This window comes from Abrus precatorius, unplaced genomic scaffold, assembly GCF_003935025.1.
Source record: "Abrus precatorius isolate BTA unplaced genomic scaffold, Abrus_2018 Scaffold10, whole genome shotgun sequence".
Taxonomy (NCBI): Eukaryota; Viridiplantae; Streptophyta; class Magnoliopsida; order Fabales; family Fabaceae; genus Abrus; species Abrus precatorius.
In genome coordinates this window covers 7,925,399-7,944,677 of record NW_020874292.1, presented here as the reverse complement: position 1 = coordinate 7,944,677, position 19,279 = coordinate 7,925,399, and the positions used below count along the sequence as shown (strand labels likewise).

The 19,279-nt window shown below is 33.6% G+C and overlaps 3 protein-coding genes across 6 annotated transcripts; 1 reads left to right on the top strand and 2 right to left on the bottom strand.

The window, feature by feature from the left end:
• Positions 1-3,275, top strand: LOC113866994 (pentatricopeptide repeat-containing protein At3g49240, mitochondrial). 2 transcript variants are annotated; one of them, XM_027501888.1, is made up of 2 exons: positions 32-1,890; positions 1,927-3,275. In XM_027501888.1, exons 1-2 carry the CDS (start codon positions 110-112, stop codon positions 2,012-2,014), a joined length of 1,869 nt encoding a protein of 622 aa, XP_027357689.1. In that variant the 5' UTR covers positions 32-109; the 3' UTR covers positions 2,015-3,275. The 2 variants fall into 2 exon arrangements, with proteins under 2 accessions (XP_027357679.1, XP_027357689.1); XM_027501878.1 differs by having other exon boundaries at positions 1-3,275.
• LOC113867004 (E3 ubiquitin-protein ligase SINAT5-like) lies at positions 3,203-6,264 on the bottom strand. Of its 2 annotated transcripts, XM_027501901.1 has the most exons (3): positions 5,692-6,264; positions 4,080-4,466; positions 3,203-3,817 (listed from the first exon to the last, which is right to left on the bottom strand). In XM_027501901.1, exons 1-3 carry the CDS (start codon positions 5,914-5,916, stop codon positions 3,455-3,457), a joined length of 975 nt encoding a protein of 324 aa, XP_027357702.1. In that variant the 5' UTR covers positions 5,917-6,264; the 3' UTR covers positions 3,203-3,454. The 2 variants fall into 2 exon arrangements, with proteins under 2 accessions (XP_027357702.1, XP_027357711.1); XM_027501910.1 differs by lacking the exon at positions 4,080-4,466 and having other exon boundaries at positions 3,433-3,817; positions 5,692-6,254.
• Positions 6,265-8,882: 2,618 nt separating this feature from the next.
• On the bottom strand, positions 8,883-15,491 carry LOC113863963 (CLP protease regulatory subunit CLPX1, mitochondrial). 2 transcript variants are annotated; one of them, XM_027497775.1, is made up of 15 exons: positions 14,808-15,491; positions 14,658-14,722; positions 14,452-14,555; positions 14,012-14,091; positions 13,538-13,588; positions 12,768-12,842; positions 12,584-12,661; positions 12,346-12,402; positions 11,973-12,043; positions 11,776-11,875; positions 11,565-11,669; positions 11,160-11,222; positions 10,744-10,866; positions 9,734-9,880; positions 8,883-9,654 (listed from the first exon to the last, which is right to left on the bottom strand). In XM_027497775.1, exons 1-15 carry the CDS (start codon positions 15,195-15,197, stop codon positions 9,586-9,588), a joined length of 1,578 nt encoding a protein of 525 aa, XP_027353576.1. In that variant the 5' UTR covers positions 15,198-15,491; the 3' UTR covers positions 8,883-9,585. The 2 variants fall into 2 exon arrangements, with proteins under 2 accessions (XP_027353576.1, XP_027353582.1); XM_027497781.1 differs by having other exon boundaries at positions 9,296-9,654; positions 14,452-14,547; positions 14,808-14,935.
• Positions 15,492-19,279: the final 3,788 nt, after the last annotated feature.

The window sequence follows — 19,279 nt, the reverse complement described above, 5'->3', positions numbered from 1 at the left end:
CACCCCAAACACCTCCTTTCGTCATCATCATTTTCATTTTCTAAACTAAACCCTCTCTGAACCCTATCCCAAATTTCAAACCTATTTTTCTCAGATTAACACACATCCCATGGCTCTCTCCAAATCCACCTTCTTAACGCACCTCAGAGCCGTCGCCAACACTCACAACCACTGCCGACCGCCATCCTCCGTATCCCTTCGCTTCCTCTCCTTCTCTTCCCCGGAGGAAGCCGCGGCGGAACGCCGCCGCCGCAAGCGCCAACTCCGCATTGAGCCCCCTCTCTCTGCTCTCAACCGCACCCAAACTGCACCGAAACCCCAATCCCAATCTCCACCCTACTACCTGAACCCTAACAACCCGAAACTCCCGGAACACGTCTCATCCGTAACCGGCAACCGCCTCAACCTCCATAACCGAATCCTAACCCTAATCCGGGAAAACGACCTCGACGAAGCCGCTCTTTACACACGCCACTCCATCTACTCCAATTGCCGGCCCACCATCTTCACCATCAACGCCGTCCTTGCCGCCCTGCTCCGCCAGTCCCGTTATTCCGACCTCCTCTCCCTCCACCGCTTCATCACCCAAGCTGGCGTTGTCCCCAACATCATCACCCACAACCTTCTCTTCCAAACCTACCTCGATTGTCGCAAACCCGACACTGCCCTCGAACACTATAAACAGTTTCTCAACGATGCTCCCATGAACCCTTCTCCTACCACTTACCGTGTTCTCATCAAGGGTTTGGTCGATAACAGCAAGCTCGATCGTGCTTTGGATATTAAGGCTGAAATGGATTCCAGAGGGTTCGCTCCTGATCCTCTTGTTTATCATTACTTGATGTTGGGCCATGCTAGGGCTTCTGATGGTGATGCTGTTTTGGGGCTTTATGAGGAATTGAGAGGGAAATTGGGTGGGGTTGTGGAGGATGGGGTGGTTTTTGGGTGCTTGATGAAGGGGTATTTTCTTAAGGGGATGGAGAAGGAGGCTATGGAGTGTTATGAGGAGGCCTTGAACAAGAAGATGAGTGCTGTGGGTTATAATTCGGTGCTTGATGCGCTCAGCAAGAATGGGAAATTTGATGAGGCGTTGAAGCTGTTTGATAGGATGAAAAGAGAGCATGAGCCGCCGAAGAGGTTGAGTGTTAATTTGGGAAGCTTTAATGTGATTGCAGATGGGTATTGTGCTCAAGGGATGTTTAAGGAGGCAATGCAGGTTTTCAGGAGCATGGGGGATTATCGATGCAGGCCGGATACGTTGTCTTTTAATAACTTGATTGAGCATTTGTGTGATAATGGGTTGATCGGGGAAGCTGAGGAGGTTTATGGAGAAATGGAGGGTAAGGGGGTGAACCCTGATGAGTTTACTTATGGCTTGTTGATGGATACGTGTTTCAGGGAGAATAGGCCTGACGATGCAGCTGGCTATTTTAGAAAAATGGTGGAAACTGGATTGAGGCCTAATTTGGCTGTTTACAATAGGTTGGTTGATGGGTTGGTTAAGGTTGGTAAGATCGATGATGCCAAATCTTTCTTTGACCTAATGGTGAAGAAGCTCAAGATGGATGTTGCTAGCTATCAGTTTATGATGAAGGTGCTGAGTGATGCAGGACGATTGGATGAAATGCTTCAAATTGTTGATACGTTGTTGGATGATAATGGGCTCGATTTTGATGAGGAGTTCCAAGAATTTGTTAAGGGGGAGTTGAGAAAAGAAGGGAGGGAAGAGGACTTGACCAAACTGATGGAGGAGAAAGAAAGGCTGAAAGCTGAAGCAAAGGCCAAGGAAGCTGAGGCAGCCGAAGCTGCCAAGAGAAGTGCAAGAGCCGCAGTGGCTTCTTTGCTTCCATCCAAGCTGTTTGGGAACAAGGAATCTGATTCAGAATCTAAGTCAGAGGGTGAAATTCAAGCTCTCAATGAAGAGAGCACTGATGCAACTGCATCTGAACCAGCGTTGGCAGAGAAAACAACAGAAGCTGAGGGTGATAGAGCAAGTGAAGAGGTAACAGCTTGAAGTTGCAACTTCTTGGTGCTTAGAGGAGGTATAATAACTTCATGCTGCTTGGATGAGGAGGTATGGTGTTTGTGTGTCTTGTCAACATAGTTTTGAATGATCAACCTACGTTACCAACATTTTTATCATTCTACATGTAATTAAACTTGTTGGAAAAGATTATGCAATTTATGGCCTTTCCATTTTACAATATCGTATTAATGGGATGTTGGTCTGACCCATCTTGAAACCCCTTGTACTGGAGCAACAAGATCAGTCATTGGAACTATAGCATTTTTTTTTCTTTCTAAAATGTATTGTTTTTCTGGAAATTATGATGGATTTTCTTAAACTGCAAGTGAAGCAACATTGACGTTGTAGTAGACGACAGGTTGGAAGAAAGATGAAGCAACTTATTTTTTGTGCAACGCGATGGGTTGTGAACTAATTGTGCGTCAAAAGCTTACATCTGTTCAGTGTTCTGCCTCCAAGTATCTCTTTCGCCCTGACACACACACACTCTTCCGAACATCTCTTTAATTTTTGAATTACTCAAATTATCAAATTATGGTAACAAATCCTACAATTCCATCTATATAAGAAGTGGGTATATAATTACGAAAAGAAAGGAGTGATACGGGTACGATTTGAATTATGAAGTAATGCAATAATTGAGTTGTAATGGGAACGGAGAATTATTGTTAGATCCAAACCCAAGAAAGAAATCATTCATCTGGAAAGTGTGTGCCAAAAAAGGAAGTCTTGCATAATTACTGTAATGTAGTGGGGTGTGGCGGGACGTTAGGGCCTAGTCTCGATTAACTTCTCACTTGTATGTGCTTTTTAATTATAAAACTTTATTGTTAAGACTTTGCTAATGCAAGGATGTTAAAGTTCTGTGTAGTTTATAGAAGTTTAATTAGTTTTATTTGCCTCTCCCCTAAATACTTGTATGAGAGATTTATTCAAATTGTTTCCCTGTTATTTCCACGTAGTTTGCACAATAAATTCATCTTCGTAAGTCTTTTTTAGTGTAAACTTAACCCACCAGTATTCAGATATGTGTAAGACTATCACGGACAACAGAATTCTCCTGTCAAAATTTTAACCCAATTATATTTTCAAGGACTTGAATTCAAGAGTCTGGAACAAAGCCCCACTAATTGATGTAGACTGTAGACAGTCAGTGGTCATTTTGTGTGATTTAATAATGATACTGCTCGATTAAATTGATGGCAACTGGCAGCAAAGATAGGAGTTCACACAGCTTCCAGTGTCGAAGTCCAATCAAGCAAATTTTAAAGGAAGAAAATCTTGTTTATCACACAGCTTATGAAAACTGAAAATTTCAAAGCCACCTTAGTGCCTTAATCTCTTACAGCAAGCACAAAGTTCGTATAAATTTAGCTCAGATGAGTGTCCCAAACACACAAATGATGAAAATGCCCTTCAAATAACATGTCAGCTACAGAGATTTGGTATGCACACCCCAGCATCTGGATTCTGTTGTTCCTTCCATATTCTTCCTGTAACTCTGAGTTTTAGCTCCTTCCTGTCCCCACCAGAGAAAAATAAAGCCATATTTCTTTGAATAATGAGGCCATCATGGCTATCCCTGACCTTTCGGTGGCTATCCCGAATACTCCGTGGTGTACCCTCCCAAATGAGTTTCCTGCCATTGGCCCCAACCTCTAGGCTATAGCTATAGTTACGAGCCTCATTCTCATCACCCATAAAACGAAGGAATGCCATGTAAACAGGGGCCATACCAAGTTGGAAAGCTTCAAAATGAAGACAGAAATATTGACCAAAACAATGAAATACCTACCAAAGAAAATGAGTTCGCAAACAAGAGAGTCAGAGGCAGTGAGAGAGTACAAGATGAGATAAGATTAAATGTTGCTCAGCTAGATGTTGAATTAACATAAACTTGTCTTTAAGCCATCATTCTTCAACACACACACACACTATATATATATATATTCAACAGTAAATATATGCCAAAGGGAAACAATCTCCTCCTCCACCCTCCTCCAGGATTTAAAAAATGAAAGAAAAATCAGATAAAATGATGTGATACACTTACTGTGAGCATCCAGGTTGCATTCTCAACTTCACGGGGATTTGACTTCACATAACGATGGTTGAATGTGCATCCTGTGTGCATGTCCACTTTATGATCATCCCTCAAATGATCAACAAGGAAAGGAATATCCCCAACAACAGAACACTCTGATCCAGCATAAGGACAGCTATATGGTCTAAAATTACATACTGTCTCATGCTTAAGCTTGCTGTAGTATGGAAAGATTTCTGGACATCCAAGGGTGTAGTGCTTGCAAGGTAACTCAAGTGATTCAGCCACCTTTTCTAGTGCCAGGCACCTAATATCTCCAAGCTCTTGTCTACATGTGGGACATCGGTTGTGCACCCTTGTTTTACATGTGGAACACAGTGTGTGGCCATTGTGACACTGCAAAGAAACTAATTGTTACATTTTCTCCCCTTTTTTTGGCATATTTACAATTACAATTACACCTTTTTCAGCTTCAATCATGACAAGATCAACTTTTGCACAACTCAAATGAAGAAATTAACACAAGAATTTCAGAATTAAAGCTTAGCTTATATTTCAAAGATAGGAAGAAATTCTGACCTATAGCTTTCCATCAGCCCAATGCTTAAAAATTCACTAGCTTCACTTTGTGTGTTTAAATTATACAAACATGCACATAAATATTGACAATTGTGCAGTGGAAGGATCAAGGATCACTTCAGCTTGTTGTAGCTGAATAAAGTTGCATTAGGCTTGAAAACAATAGGTAAATTTTCAATCCAAAGTTTTTACTGGTGTATCTTTTGGGGATGGGTTTGCTTTTCTAGCCTGTAGTCAACTTATTGATTTTTCAAATGGCTTAATTAGACAAGCAAAGAGATTGGAGATCCCTTTTGAGTTGATGACTTGCTCTTCTGAGTTTCATATTCAGGTATAATTGCATAAACATATATTGAATTTACCACTTTCAACACTATCGATAAATTTTGATCAAGACAATGCATATAGAAATTAATACTAGCATGATATATGTTCTGACTTCCAAGCATCTTAAGGTATTAAAGACATCCTGCAACTCTGACACATATCCAACCCGAAGCAATTTTTACAGAATATATGATTAAACAAAAATTTATCACAATTTTGGGCCTTGCTCTCATGAGAATCAAATGATCATGCTGCAAGGATCAGAGCTTTCTTGTTAACTACCTCATAAAAGTTCAAATTGCTCAATGCTAAAAAGAAGAATGCGTAAACTATCCTAAAACCAGCCTTCCCTCAAATGCAACGACATGCCTGGAAAAGGAAACACTTAGCACTAAGACAAACAATTAATTTACATTCAGTAAGCAGAAAGGAAAGCTTTAAACTGCACTATCACGTTCTCCGTTGCCGATTACATACAACAAAGACGAGATTAAAATTTGACAACATAGCAAATTCCTCAACTTGACACCTTATAACCATGAATTGCAAGCATTATCAAAATCTCACAACCATCATTGAAGAGTCATCAATTCCAAAACCAAGTATAAGGTACCCTTATCCCCTAACCCGGAGAAAGAAAAGAAAAACTGAAAACATGTTAAACCAAATTCACTCGAATTCACCAAAACAGATGGAAATTGGTGAAGGATCTGACCTGATGAATTGGTGGGTACATTGAATTAGTACAGACAGGGCATTCCAGCAACTCGTGGACGCTGGTTGCCGGAGCAATGATGGCGGGACCCATAGAATTATTGTTGTTATTAGTGGCTCCATTCCGAGGTTTGGTGGAAGAAAACTCAGAGTGATGATTAGGGTGGATCTCATCCTCATCCATGCCATCCAAGGATGACACACATTCAACGCTGTCCAAGTCCATCAACTCACCCAAACCTTCCACCACTGAAGGAAAAACGGCAAAAAGAGAAACACCCACTTGACAAATTTGGAAATTTCACCAAATAAATTACCTGGGAATTGGGTATTCCTCCTCTTAATCTTCTTCCTTCATTTCTCTTTGTTCTTCTCTCCTTTTTTTTCCTTCGCTTTCCTTGAAAATTTAAGCAGGAAAATGAAGAAGAGGAGAAAGAAGACGGGGATCGATTTGGATGAACAGATCGATAAATTTATTCCGAAAAATCAAACTCCGTTCTGGTGAAGAACAGGTTCTTTTCTTCGTTGTCTCTCTCTTTCTCTCTCTACCGAGGTTTTGATTGTGTCGTGTCGTGGAGAGAGAGAAGATGAGGACCGTTAAATTTCAGAAATTAGATGGTTGATGACTCGATCCAACGGTAACTAAATTTCATCTAATCTGTTTTGGTTTTTTGGTCCAATTCATCTAATCTGTTTACAGGAAAAGAGAAAACAAATTCACCTAATTTTTGTTACAACTTTTTATATTTTTCACAGACACGTTTTCTCAAAATTTTTATTATATTATTTTTTTAAATTTTTTACACTTTAAAGAATCATTTTTCCTTTTGTTATTATCGGAGGAGCTGGGGGTGATTTAAGTTTAACCAAAACTCACAATTTCAACATTAAAATATAGTTTTAAACTATATTCCAGAAACTAAATGATAAGATTATATATATATATATATATATATATATATATATTATTAAATCATATTATTTAATATATTAGTAATATTAAATATGATAAATTTTAATAAAACTGTATTATTTATTAATTTTTTACATATTAAAAAGGCAGTTAAAAAAACTTGATTTTCACTTAATTTAAAGTTAAGTAAAATTAATTTTTAAAAATTATTTTAAATTACTGAATATAATTAAGATACGTACATAAATTAATTTAAATCATATATTTTATTAAAATGTGTGTTTTGCATTAATAGTACAAGTTAATATTCTAACGAGTTTCGAACACTGCACAATCTTTCAATTTATACAGAATAACGTATGCATAGTTTCTGCAATATTTAATTCATAATTCATATTTAAACACAAGGAATATCAACTAGTGTAATTTGATGAGAAAACATAGCATGCAATGGAAGAACTGAATTAGCTAATCCAGTGGACACTTAAACTTTACTTACAAACATAAAATAATGATATGCAATGGAAGATACCATTAGCTTTTTTCATTGAAAAGAGAAAAAAAAGTTATTTGATTTCGAACTTTATTTATGTAGAAGCAATGATCATTATGGTGGTGCTTTACTCAATTCATATACATTCTTTGTTAAATTAAAAATAGTGATTATTTTTTTAGTTCTCACCCTAAAAAGTTGTACGTTTTGATCTTTACATTAAAAAATATTTACGAATTATTTTCTTGCAATGGTGTTGAATTTATATATATATACTTATAATGTTTTATTTTAATTTATAGCTTTATTTACACAACTTTTTTTTTACAAAATTTGACACTTTTGTTTTAATCACCATAAAATAGAAGCTCTAACACTATTATAATATTGGCAAATAACAAGGACAAATTTATAAAACAAAATTATGTAAAGATGAAATTTTTTTTTCATATAGTATATACAAAACTATTATTATAAGGATCAAAATTTAGGAGTGTTTGGTTTGAGAAAATATATTTTGTAACTTTAATTACAAAATTGTTACAAATTTATTTATATTTTTAAATATTTGTATAAAAAAATATTTTTCTTGTTTTAATTTTGTATACAAATTTTTTAAAACAAAATATAACATAAAAATAATATCACAACTTCGTAAGTAAAAACAAAACAAAATTCCTTAAACCAAACGGTCCCTTAGCTTTTGCTTATTTATACACACACAGAAATTTCACTCTTCTTCCAAAATAGAGTCTATCAAATTCACCTGAACACAAGGTTACGCCTTGTAAGGTTATGATATGTACCTAACATAACAGTAAAACAAGGCTAAGAAACAAAAGGAAAACAAAAACATTGTTGTGAAGTCACACCTAATTAAAGATGTTTTAAAGAACATTTATGGTTAAGGGTTAATTAACAACAGAAATAATGGTGTTAAACTGTAAAAATATGGAGGAAGAAATCTTAATATGGAAGAACCAGACGAGATATCTTATTCGCGTCGATGCAAGGCCGTAATCACAGGGATGAAGCTCCAACGCAGTAATCACTGCATAGAAGTTGACACAAACGAAAATGAAAGTGTATTTAGTTCTCATTTTTCTATCATCACTTTTCTATACTCTCACCCAACATTTAAGAGTTCTTTTTATACTATATTTTATATATATCATCTCAGACAGAGACATTGGCACGAATGATGAAAGTTATTGCTTCTGGTTCCGTTTTCACAACTTGATTTTCGGTGCACGTGCCTTCGCTTGCTTTGCTATTATATACTTCATCATTGATATTGCCATTGCAAATAATAGTAAATCATAAATACAATAAATAATGGTTGGCGCACTCAGCTGACAGAATTACAGAACGATACTGTTAACATCAACTGATTTGAAACATGTAAAAACAATCATTTTTATTAGGAAATGTATTGATGTTTTATGAAAAATATTAAAGTATGATGAACATTTTTTATAATAAAACTTTTACTATTTCTAATCATTTCAAATTAATCTTAGAAGTTGATATTAATATTTTTGAAAAATAAAACTAATTGTCAACAAATAAGAAAAAGCATACGATGTAAATTGTTGTGAATAGGCATGGGTGACATTATTTAATTCAAATATTCAAAAATTAATGCGACACATACATTTATACTCACATTATCTTACATTCTACGATTTTATTGTTTGATTTTAACAAAACCTCTTACAGCAAAAGAAATAGTAAGTTGCTTTAATAAACAAATTTAAATTCTCGTGTTATTGAATAACATGATAGAGAGAGAAAAACACAATTTTACTCAAATATAATTAGTAAATCTAATAACCAATCATGATAGATCGTTATTTGATAAAAATTAAATATTTTTTCTCCAGCATAACCATATCACGTAAGTTAACAATACAATAAAATCCAAGTTCTTGATAAACCTCGTGATGCCTTCAACTTTCAAATGCAAATATAGAAAGTCCCAAAGGAATATATGTTATCCTCATGAACGGCACTTATCCATTGACTTGTTACAATTATGCGAAGACCAATTCTGTTTCCAGAGTTTCAACAGCTTGTGATGCCCACTTGTGTTTAAAGAGAAATAATGAACTTTCTAAACATTCCCCAACGAAATGTTCAATAAAACATGCAATGATCATCATGGTGTATTAAACGTGTCGGATGGCCAAGGCTTGGTAACAAAAACAGGAATGAACCATAATCTTCTAATAATATACACGTTTGGTTCCATTAATAATGCCACTCAATGTACACAAATGAATCAGGTATTGCACACTTAAAAGGGGTATGTGGCATTTAGTTTACCTCATTATAATATATGCTTAACAAAACTAACCACAGGATATGACCGTTGAAACTACGCTGATTTCGGCCCAAGCCAGATGGGGCCATCTGAATCTACCATTCTATATTATTCAACAAATGTATCAACTATATGTACAAAGATTACTATAAATATTAGCAACATGTTACATGCTGGCAACGATGGAAGGAATTTCTGTATCTGCTTCATGATCTCCTGCTGATGCCTCCATGGTCTATGTGCACAAACAAGTATGATTAGAATTAATCTGATAGAAGCAGAGAGATAATTCATGTTGTCCAAATTATACACACCTCTGAATTATTTTTCTGCTCAGAAAGATAACGATCCAATGCACCCTGACCATAAAGGATTTTAGCCCCACACCCCTCACTTCCAACGGCCTCCTCATCGACGACAACTGCATCGATAACATCATTGCCTGTTCTAATATCGGGGATCTGCAGAAAAAGTTAAACAAAGTAAGCTAAATAGTCTACACAGTTCATGATGCAGTACAATCCAATATGCCAAGTTCCTGATAAACAGATGCAACAAAGGATAATCATTGCTTGTGGCACCCTAGTTAAAAGGCAGTAGTAGCTCAAGAGTTTTTAAGACCAAAAACAAATTTAAAAATGAGACTTTTTTTATTAATAAAATAATTTATTATTATTGGTTGAAAATTACGGTTAATTAAATATTATTTGTAATACCAATAAAAATTTAATAATTAAATTAAATATTTGGATTAAAAACTATTTTTAATGGCATATTAAAACTAAAAAATAAATAAATTTGGGGGGCCTAAAGCCCTTGCCTTACCTGCCTGGGCCTTAGGCCACCCCTGTTAAAAGGAGAATTGTGTTAGGGACCATAATCTGAAAAAATTCAGTGGAAAAGTTTTTGTGACAACATTGATTCTCTGACTAGACATTTAAGGGCTATCACAAGTTGATTAAACAAACATTGCAAAACTAATAAAATAAAATGGCTAATGTAATTAATTCATTGCTTCACATATTGGCAACAAGGAGGAACCTAATGAAGAGCATATCTTTTGATAGACCACCATCACACTCGAACAAAATAATCATGGTTGGTTGGTAGTTGCTTGAAATTTCAAAGTCACATATTCTCTCTAGATTCTCTAAATAATGTAAAATGGAGGTTAACGCCCATGTAGGTGGGTGCTAAGACCCAGTCCTTAAAGATTGTCCAGTGTCATTAAGTTATAGTATCTCCAATGTTATACACCAAATCTGATCCTGTAAGTAGCACTTGCACTACATGTCATATACTACAAACAAAATATATAGCATACCTCATACATGGCATCTACCAACAAACTTTCTAAAATTGACCGTAATCCCCGAGCACCAGTATTTTTAGATATTGCCTTTCTGGCAATTGATCTTAGAGCGCTTTCTGTAAAATGTAGCTTTACCTGAGAAACAAAGTACATCAAATTGTTGTCAGAAGAGCCATTTCCATCCCAAGAATGCCTATGATAGCATTCAAAATCTATATGAACAATTGATTTCCCCATTCCCTGAAACTACCATGAACAAGCAATATATATGTTTGTTTATAAGAGGGAAGAACAACAGTCTTTGCCTTAAGGTTTTGGATCAAGATTAAGTATCAGGCCCACCATTGCATCTACTCATGCTTAAACCATTGTAAAGGAAAAATATGATCTGTGAAATGTACAAGTAAAAGGAGGATGGTAAAACTTACTTCATTCATTTGGAACATCTTCTTGTATTGCTTCCCTAGAGCATTCTTAGGTTCTGTGAGGACCTATAGAAAGTTAATAGCATTAATGGCATTAGCTGGCTAGAAAAATGACTTGTACATTTTAAAAAGAGAGCATTTTTCAAGATATATTTTAAAGAAAACAAACACAATTTAATTGACTGAAGAAGGAAAAAAAATTCAGAATGATGTCAGATCAGTACAGTTTTGCTCAAGAGAATGCCAGTCTTTCTGACTTTCTAGGCATTTCTCATTCAATTATTTAATCTATCAATAGATTCTTAATTCACTACATCATTCAGCTGTGAACACAACCAAATGAGAAAAGTATTGCAGATAAAAATTTTCTGAGTGACCAAGTTGAATTGTTACACACACAAAGCCTACCTGAATGAGTTGATTTTCAGTCAAAGCTGACAAACTGACAAGGATAGGAAACCGCCCAACAAATTCAGGTATTAAACCATATGCAATAAGATCACTACTTTCAACCTGCCAAATAATAATTTTCAAAGATGTAAGGATCCAGGATGAATCTAGTTGGGGTAGTAAAAGCCAGTATCCTTACAAGATCTGCCTCATGATTCATGAAACTTACAGTTCCTAAAAGCGATGATGCAACAGCAGCATCCGTGACTCTACCAGTCCTCATGTTTGCACGTACAGGTGCCCCAAATCCAATAGAAGAATCATGCCGCCTGAAAGGGAAACAAAAGTGTTACTAGGTACATACAGAAACACTGCAAACTCCATATTGCTAATATCACTACTAATAAATTTTCAGGATTGTGCAACCTTTCTGATATCGTTTTCTCTAAGTCAACAAAGGCTCCACCGCAAATGAAAAGTATATTCTTCGTGTCAATCTGTGAAGAGACACAGATGGCACAAGTTGTAAATAAACTGAGAACTACAGATGGCTCTTAGCAATATAAAACGATATCAGAAATGAAATTCAACCAAGAGTGCATTTATACATAAGCATCTAAACAAACAGGGCAAAAAGGAGGAAAAAAATAACAAGAAAGATCAGTTAAGCTTTCTTAAAGATTTAAAACAAAAAATGCTCTTAAAACATTGAAATGTGCTTGCAACCATGTACCAGCACCATAATATATCCGATAGTCCCTACAAGTGCATAAATACCTGAAATTATAAGGTCACATACCTGAATATTGTCACCTCTGGGATGCTTTCTGGCTCCCTTCTCAGGAACATTGACAACCTTGATTGGAAAAATGCAACAAGATCAATATACAATGAATTGCTAAAATTACAGAATTAGAAAAACAAGAAGATGCTTGAATTATATTTTGAGTCTGCTGTTCTGACATAATCTTAGCAGCAGTTTCACAAAGCTATAAATCTACTTGCTTTCAATGTTGATCATAATGAAAAGAACTAACCGTTCCCTCAAGCATCTTCAGCAATGCCTGCTGAACACCTTCACCCGAGACATCTCTACTGATATTAAGGCTCTCAGCCTGAAACATAAAGAGGAGATATAGAAAACAGTGAACAAATATTTGGTTTTTAAATTTTAAAGATGTGGGAGGGGAAGGGAGGGGGGGAGACATAACAAGGGGGAACCTTTTTTGTAATCTTGTCAACTTCATCAATGTAAACAATGCCTTGCTGTGCAGCTGCTACATTATAATCTGCAACCTGGAAAGAAACTCATGCAATGTTGATACAGAATCCAGTTTGTGATGCTATATTTGTTCATTTAAGAATTATGAATTTATGATCATTTCATCAAACTGCAACCAGTCCCATGACTTCATGAAAGAAACACTAATACCTTTAAAGATTAATACACCATGGAGAAAACCACACTTCAATTAAAAACTGAAGGGAGTAGAAGATAGAAGAAAATAATTTCCAATAACAGAAAATTTTGCAATAGCATGCACAAGTACAAGTCAGCGCTATATGCTATGTTCAAACTTCAAATCATAAAGGTTAGAATACATGATAAGAAATTTATATATATTCTAACATGTCCCCTCAAGCTAAAACTTATTAAGCTTTAAGCTTGTTTCAAATAAACCACTTTAAGCTTTAAGATATGATATTTTCATATATTCTAACAAATTGAAACCCTATGATCTACCAAAGATAGAATCACACATCAAACCCTTTATAAACTTAGTTTATGTTCCACATATCATGGATAAGTCTTTAAAATATTAAAAAGCAAGGAACCTTTTTTTTTTTTAATTTACATTTTTTCCCCAAATACCAGAATTAATCCCTTGAAGATTAGATAGAGAATTAAGGTCCTGTTCAAGCAGGCTAAAAATCCTCAAATTACTATTGGATTAAAAAGATAAATAGTCACCACTCATTACAGTATTTACCATGAGGAGTTTGTATAATATGGATTCCACATCTTCTCCAACATAACCTGCCTGCACAAAGGTGACATTGGAGTTAGACATGTAACATTAGCATGTGATTTCCACAGATCAAAAACTAAGATGACAGTGTTTTTGAAAAATTGTAAAAGGCATAATAAATGTGTCTTCTAATCAGAGTTTTTGCAAAGAAAATGATTCCCAAATTACCTTCAGGAATTTTTTCAATTTGATAAAAAAAATAATTTGGATATATTTGCATAAAAATTCTATGCCTTCTAAGTACATAAGATTACAGGATGGCATAAACATGTGCCTTTAAGCTGAAAAGCTACAACTTATAGGATGTTTTACAAGACATTCAAAAGAAGAAACCTCCAAACACAGGCGAAATTTTTCCCAATCCCTGCACTCCTCATTTTGTTTTATATTAGGAGATGAAAAAGCAGAAAACGAGAATAAAGCTCACTAACTTACCTGAGTGAGTGTAGTCGCGTCTGCAATAACAAAGGGAACATTTACAAACCGAGCCAAGGTTTTGGCAAGTAATGTCTTCCCTGTCCTTGAAACAGCATCAAACAAAAACAAGTTACACTAGTAACCAGGAGAAACAAGCCATTAACAATTTTGCAAAGAAGTGAAGATGGGAAAAGAAAAGGTCCCAAACTCAATTCCCCTGTCCCATTTATTCAATTACAAAAATGATTTCGCAGTAAAATGTATAACCAAAGGGCACCACAATATTTTAATACATTAGAGCATCTAAATGAAACTAGATCTCTGAGATTCATCTCAACTCATTTGAATGGAAGCAAAATACATTAACCTACTATAATACCATGAAAAAAAATAGTACAGAACAGAACTGTGATAACTACAAACACTAGAACAGAAGGAAAAGGCAAAGACTGGTTTACCAGACCCAGTTGGCCCCATTAGAAGGATATTGCTTTTCTCAAGTTCAACTCTATCATCATCAACAGCATCAGCTTTACCATTACCACTTGAATCTCCTGCAGGCCTAACATTCCAAATAGTAAGAACATGTGAAAATCAATACCGATTACCGACATACAATTAACAAAGTAATGAAAGGACAACACGCTTAAATAATTATACTAACCACTTAGGCGAAGAAGATTCATTAAAGATTCTCTTATAGTGATTATAAACAGCCACAGAAAGCACCTAAAAAATGCAATCGAAACACAAGTGAGTACAACAAAATAATCATAGAAACAAAAGCGGGGAAACAGAAGTAACAAACAAACACCTTCTTAGCCCTCTCTTGTCCAATCACGAATTTGTCAAGCCCTTTGCAAATCTCCTTCGGCGTTGGGAAACTACTCCCCAAATTGGACCCGCCCCAGCACCCTTCCTTCGACCCTTCGCCGGCGGCGGAGCCGCCACCGCCGACTTCAAAATTGGAATTTCCCGGGCGAACGACGATGCCACCGCCGGACCAGACTTCGGGTGGGTCCCCAAAGGAGGCAACGACATGGTAGCCTCTGCGATCAGCTAAGGGGGTGGTGGTGGAATTGGCGCGTGGAGGGCAGTGAGAAATAGTGGCGCGTGTGTGGTTGAAGAGGAAGTGTCTGAAGTGGGAAAGTGCGAGGGTTGTTGTTTGCTTGTAACAGTGAGGTTTGGAGCGAAACGCAGCCATGGAGGGTGTTGGTGTTGTTGCAGATTGAATTGTGGATTTAGAAATAAAGGGGTTCGAAGAGGATTGAAGAGAGAGAAAGTGTGGACATTGATATTTGATTTAGTGAGCTGAATTGGGGTTTCGTGGAGAACTGAGGTTGCCGGAAGAGATTATTTGAACGATGATGTTGCAAGTAAAACGCCACGCTACCCTCTACTCTACCAAACCGCCTCAAAATCTTGTTCGCTTTCAATCCACTCAACAACGTCCTCGTTTTCCGATTTTAATTTACAAGGAAATCAGGAGTTATATATCGGCTGGGTTTAACGAGGAAAAAAAGTCATAAATATCACAAATATGTATGATTTTTTACATATTTTTATATAAAATCTATTCTAATAGTTTAAAATTAAATTTATTAAAAATAATTGTTAACTTTAAACTAAAAGAAATTAATGTTAAGAAAGTGAATATAAGTCTTTCAAGCAAATATAAATATTTTAATTTATTTTTTATTTTGCTTTAAACTTAAGCATTGTCTCGTTTTCCTAAATTTTTATTTATTCAATCACTTGAAAAATTAATAGAATTGAAATTTTTAATATTTTTAGTAATTTAAAACAATGTTTTATTATAATTTTAACTTTGATAATTTTTATGATACTTTATAAATTAAGAGAATATTTAAATAATTTTTTATATGTGAAATAATTATTACAGTTAATTTTATATTAATAAACAATATAGTTAATAATTTAGTTGAAAAAAATGTCAATACTCTTTAATCTTTAACACTAAAAAAATCACAATTGTCAATCAATCTAGAAAAAGTATAAAATATCTCTTTCAAGATTATGAAAACTGTAGTTTATTTTTTATATCAATATTTTATTTTATATTATTTTTTCTTATAAATAGAGCTTAAAACTCAAAACTAACAAAATCAAGTAAAAGGTCTAAAGAAGTCAATATCTAAAACATTGTGCCTAAAATGAGATAATAAGAAAAAACATATCAATATCTATAATATTATCATCACAACAAATAAGCTAACACATCCGCACAATGGTTAGCTTCCTAAGAGATATTACTGCAACGAACATAACTCATAACTCATATCAAAGAGTAAATACCTGATAGCATACACCACAAAAGGAGAACAATCATCACTACCTTTGTTCCCTAAAATTAAATCTAAAACTTTTCTAGAACCACATTCTAAAATAACATTCATCAAGTCTCTAGCTTTAACCAAATATAATCCAAACAAGATAGTCCATAACTTAGCGTCAATAGAAAAACATACTCCTATTTTACACATATATCCAACAACAAAACTCCCATTAGAATTACAAATAAGGCCACGACAAGCAGCAAAACACCCTTCCATTTGCACTAAACCATCAACATTCAACTTCAAAAATCTGTCTAGAGGATACCATCTGTAAAATCCTGAATTTTATTAGAAGAATAGGTGACGAATTTCTTGAAACAAAAGCCAAGTGTGAGGTATATGCTAAAATCTGAGATACAAGACAACGAAAAGCAATAGATTTTTGGTTAAAGATCAACGAGTTCCTATCGGTTTAGATTTTTTAAGTTATTATTCAAAAATAACATGTCAATCATATTATTAACTAATTTTTGGACTAAATTAGATCTGCACCAATTGGTTAAATCAATACTTAAAAAAAATACATCAATTAGCTTGAAATATTAATTAATTTCAAACTGAAGATGCATAAAAACAATCTCTTAACACATGCATAATAGTTTTAAGAGTTTAACGACAAAAGACAAAGTAGAATTAGAAAAAACTCTATGAACATTTCATCATTAGTTAATAACTTCCCATGGGAAATTTTTTATAAAAACAACTTAATTTTTGGAGGGTTAGGCTATTTCCAAACTTGCTTTAAAATATCTACTACTTGGCTAATAAGACGTTGATCTTTAAATAAATAGAAAATTTACCATTCATAGTTAAGGACTAAATAGGTAAATCAAATTTAACCCAAAAATAAGGAGTAATATTGGTTATATGACTACAAATAGAAGGACGCAATATAGGTTTAATTTTATCCAAATTTTACTCCCTACAAGAGGCAAACAAACATACTGGATAATCTAATTCTAACTTATTAAAAGTGTAAAAGTCACCATCATTTCACTGATATTTCAGGAACCCAGCTATCTGTCCAAAATTTAGTTTAGTGATCATTCTTAATTTTTCAGTCCAAACATTTATAAATTTTAAGCTAGATCTGAACCATAACTTTCTAAGTATTAGATATCTTATGATTACTGCTCACACTCAATAGCTTACCAAGATAGAATCTATACTTAGTCCTTAAAGTTTGAGCCATAAATTATTAGGAGAATTAATAAATTTCCAACAAAACTTCACAATATAAGCAAAATTCAATGTATAGATGTCTTTAAAACCTAATCCTTTTTTCTCCTTAGAAGCACAAATCTTAGGCCAATGAATCAAATGACATTTTTTAGCCTGCAATGAACTCCAGATAAATTGTTTACAAATCTTATTTATATTAATAACTTTTTATTCAAATTAAATCTCTAAAATTTTAATTGTTACAAATAAACTCTTTCCAACACTTTCAAATTCCCTTTTTTTAAGTAAGATAATTAAAATTGAAAAATTAAAAATGAAATTTTAAGTAAAATTTATAAATTTAATGTAACATATGAACTTTTAATTGGTGAACTTGAAAAAGAAGAGAGTTTCAAAATGACTAAATGGTTTTAATTCGTAGATATTTTTCATAAAAAATACATGTTTAAAAAAAAGCTAGTTTCAAAGAAAAAACAATAGAAATAGTTCGCTGTAATAATTAAAATATTATAATAAATTAGCAAACTAAGTTTGAATACAAATTATTGAAAGATTAACATCACACACTACAATAAATGGACTAATAATTACAATAAAGTATAAAAATAATATTCACAACACATTCTTTAAAAGAATTTGTACCTTTGAAATAAATCAACATAATAATTATTTTTAATTTTTAATTTCCATTTTCTTTAACTTTTCAATCGATATTTGTACTTTAAATTATTAAAAGAATTTGAGATTAAATCATTTTAAAGAATTTTTCATTTTCTGACGCAACCGGATTTGTAAGATAACAGTAAAAAGAATAAAAATATACATAAAAAAATTCATCACCAAAATCTATTTAATTCGAAGAAATATTGAAAGAAAAAACATTTTATTAAGGGGTTAGAACGTTCCAAACTTTTTCTTTTTTGGGTCAGTAAAATGTTCCTGATGTTCTCTTTTAGTAAAGAATGTTGCGAGTCAATAAACGAGATAGAAGGGATTAGAACATACAAAGAATGGGCTTCCACTAAAATTAACAAGAGTGGTCACCCCCAGCCCTAAAACTGGACAATTAATAAACAAGGATGCGGGACCAAATAAAAACGACAAAGATGAATATTCAAAATTGATTTTGATTCTCTGACAAAAAAATCGATTTTGATTCTTGAAAAAAATAACTAACCATTTAATCTCTAAGAATTGTAAAGAATAACATAAGACACTTTAACCTTGCCATTCAATAAATAAAATACTTAAAATATCTGAAATTTATAATTTTTAAAAATTATTTATTTCTTCAAAGACTAAATTGATTCAAATAATTTTAACAGAAACCAAATTGGGTGAATTATTTTTCTAATTTTTTAATAATTTAGATTACCAATTACCAACTTTATGAGTCAATTCTTTTAAAAACTATATTAAATCGGATGAGTTAAACTTTAATATTACATCAATATAAAACTTCTTGCACTATCAATCAAGAAAATAATATCTTAAATATAAATTTTAAGATAATTATCATAAAATTAATTTTTAATACTATAGTAATTCGTAATTAATTGCCAGTATATTTTAATTAAATTTAATAAATATATGCAACCTACTGAACCCAGTAAACTTCTATAAACTTATTCTCTTTGGTATATTAACTCAAGCCCTTTTTCTTTTTTTTTCTATCAAATCTCAATGTTATTCAATCTAAGATTTCCTTAGATACTTTTTTCCCATTTGAATTCAGACATTACCAAAC

Coding starts and splice junctions, on each gene's coding strand:
- LOC113866994 (XM_027501878.1), top strand. CDS start 110: ATGGCTCTCTCCAAATCCACCTTCTTAACGCACCTCAGAGCCGTCGCC.
- LOC113867004 (XM_027501901.1), bottom strand. CDS start 5,916: ATGGACTTGGACAGCGTTGAATGTGTGTCATCCTTGGATGGCATGGAT. Junction 4,467..5,691: donor TGTACCCACCAATTCATCAG/GTCAGATCCTTC, acceptor GTTTCTTTGCAG/TGTCACAATGGCCACACACT. Junction 3,818..4,079: donor ATGCAACCTGGATGCTCACA/GTAAGTGTATCA, acceptor TTTCTTTGGTAG/GTATTTCATTGTTTTGGTCA.
- LOC113863963 (XM_027497775.1), bottom strand. CDS start 15,197: ATGGCTGCGTTTCGCTCCAAACCTCACTGTTACAAGCAAACAACAACC. Junction 12,843..13,537: donor TATTATACAAACTCCTCATG/GTAAATACTGTA, acceptor GTTTCTTTCCAG/GTTGCAGATTATAATGTAGC. Junction 10,867..11,159: donor AGATGTTCCAAATGAATGAA/GTAAGTTTTACC, acceptor TTTGTTTCTCAG/GTAAAGCTACATTTTACAGA.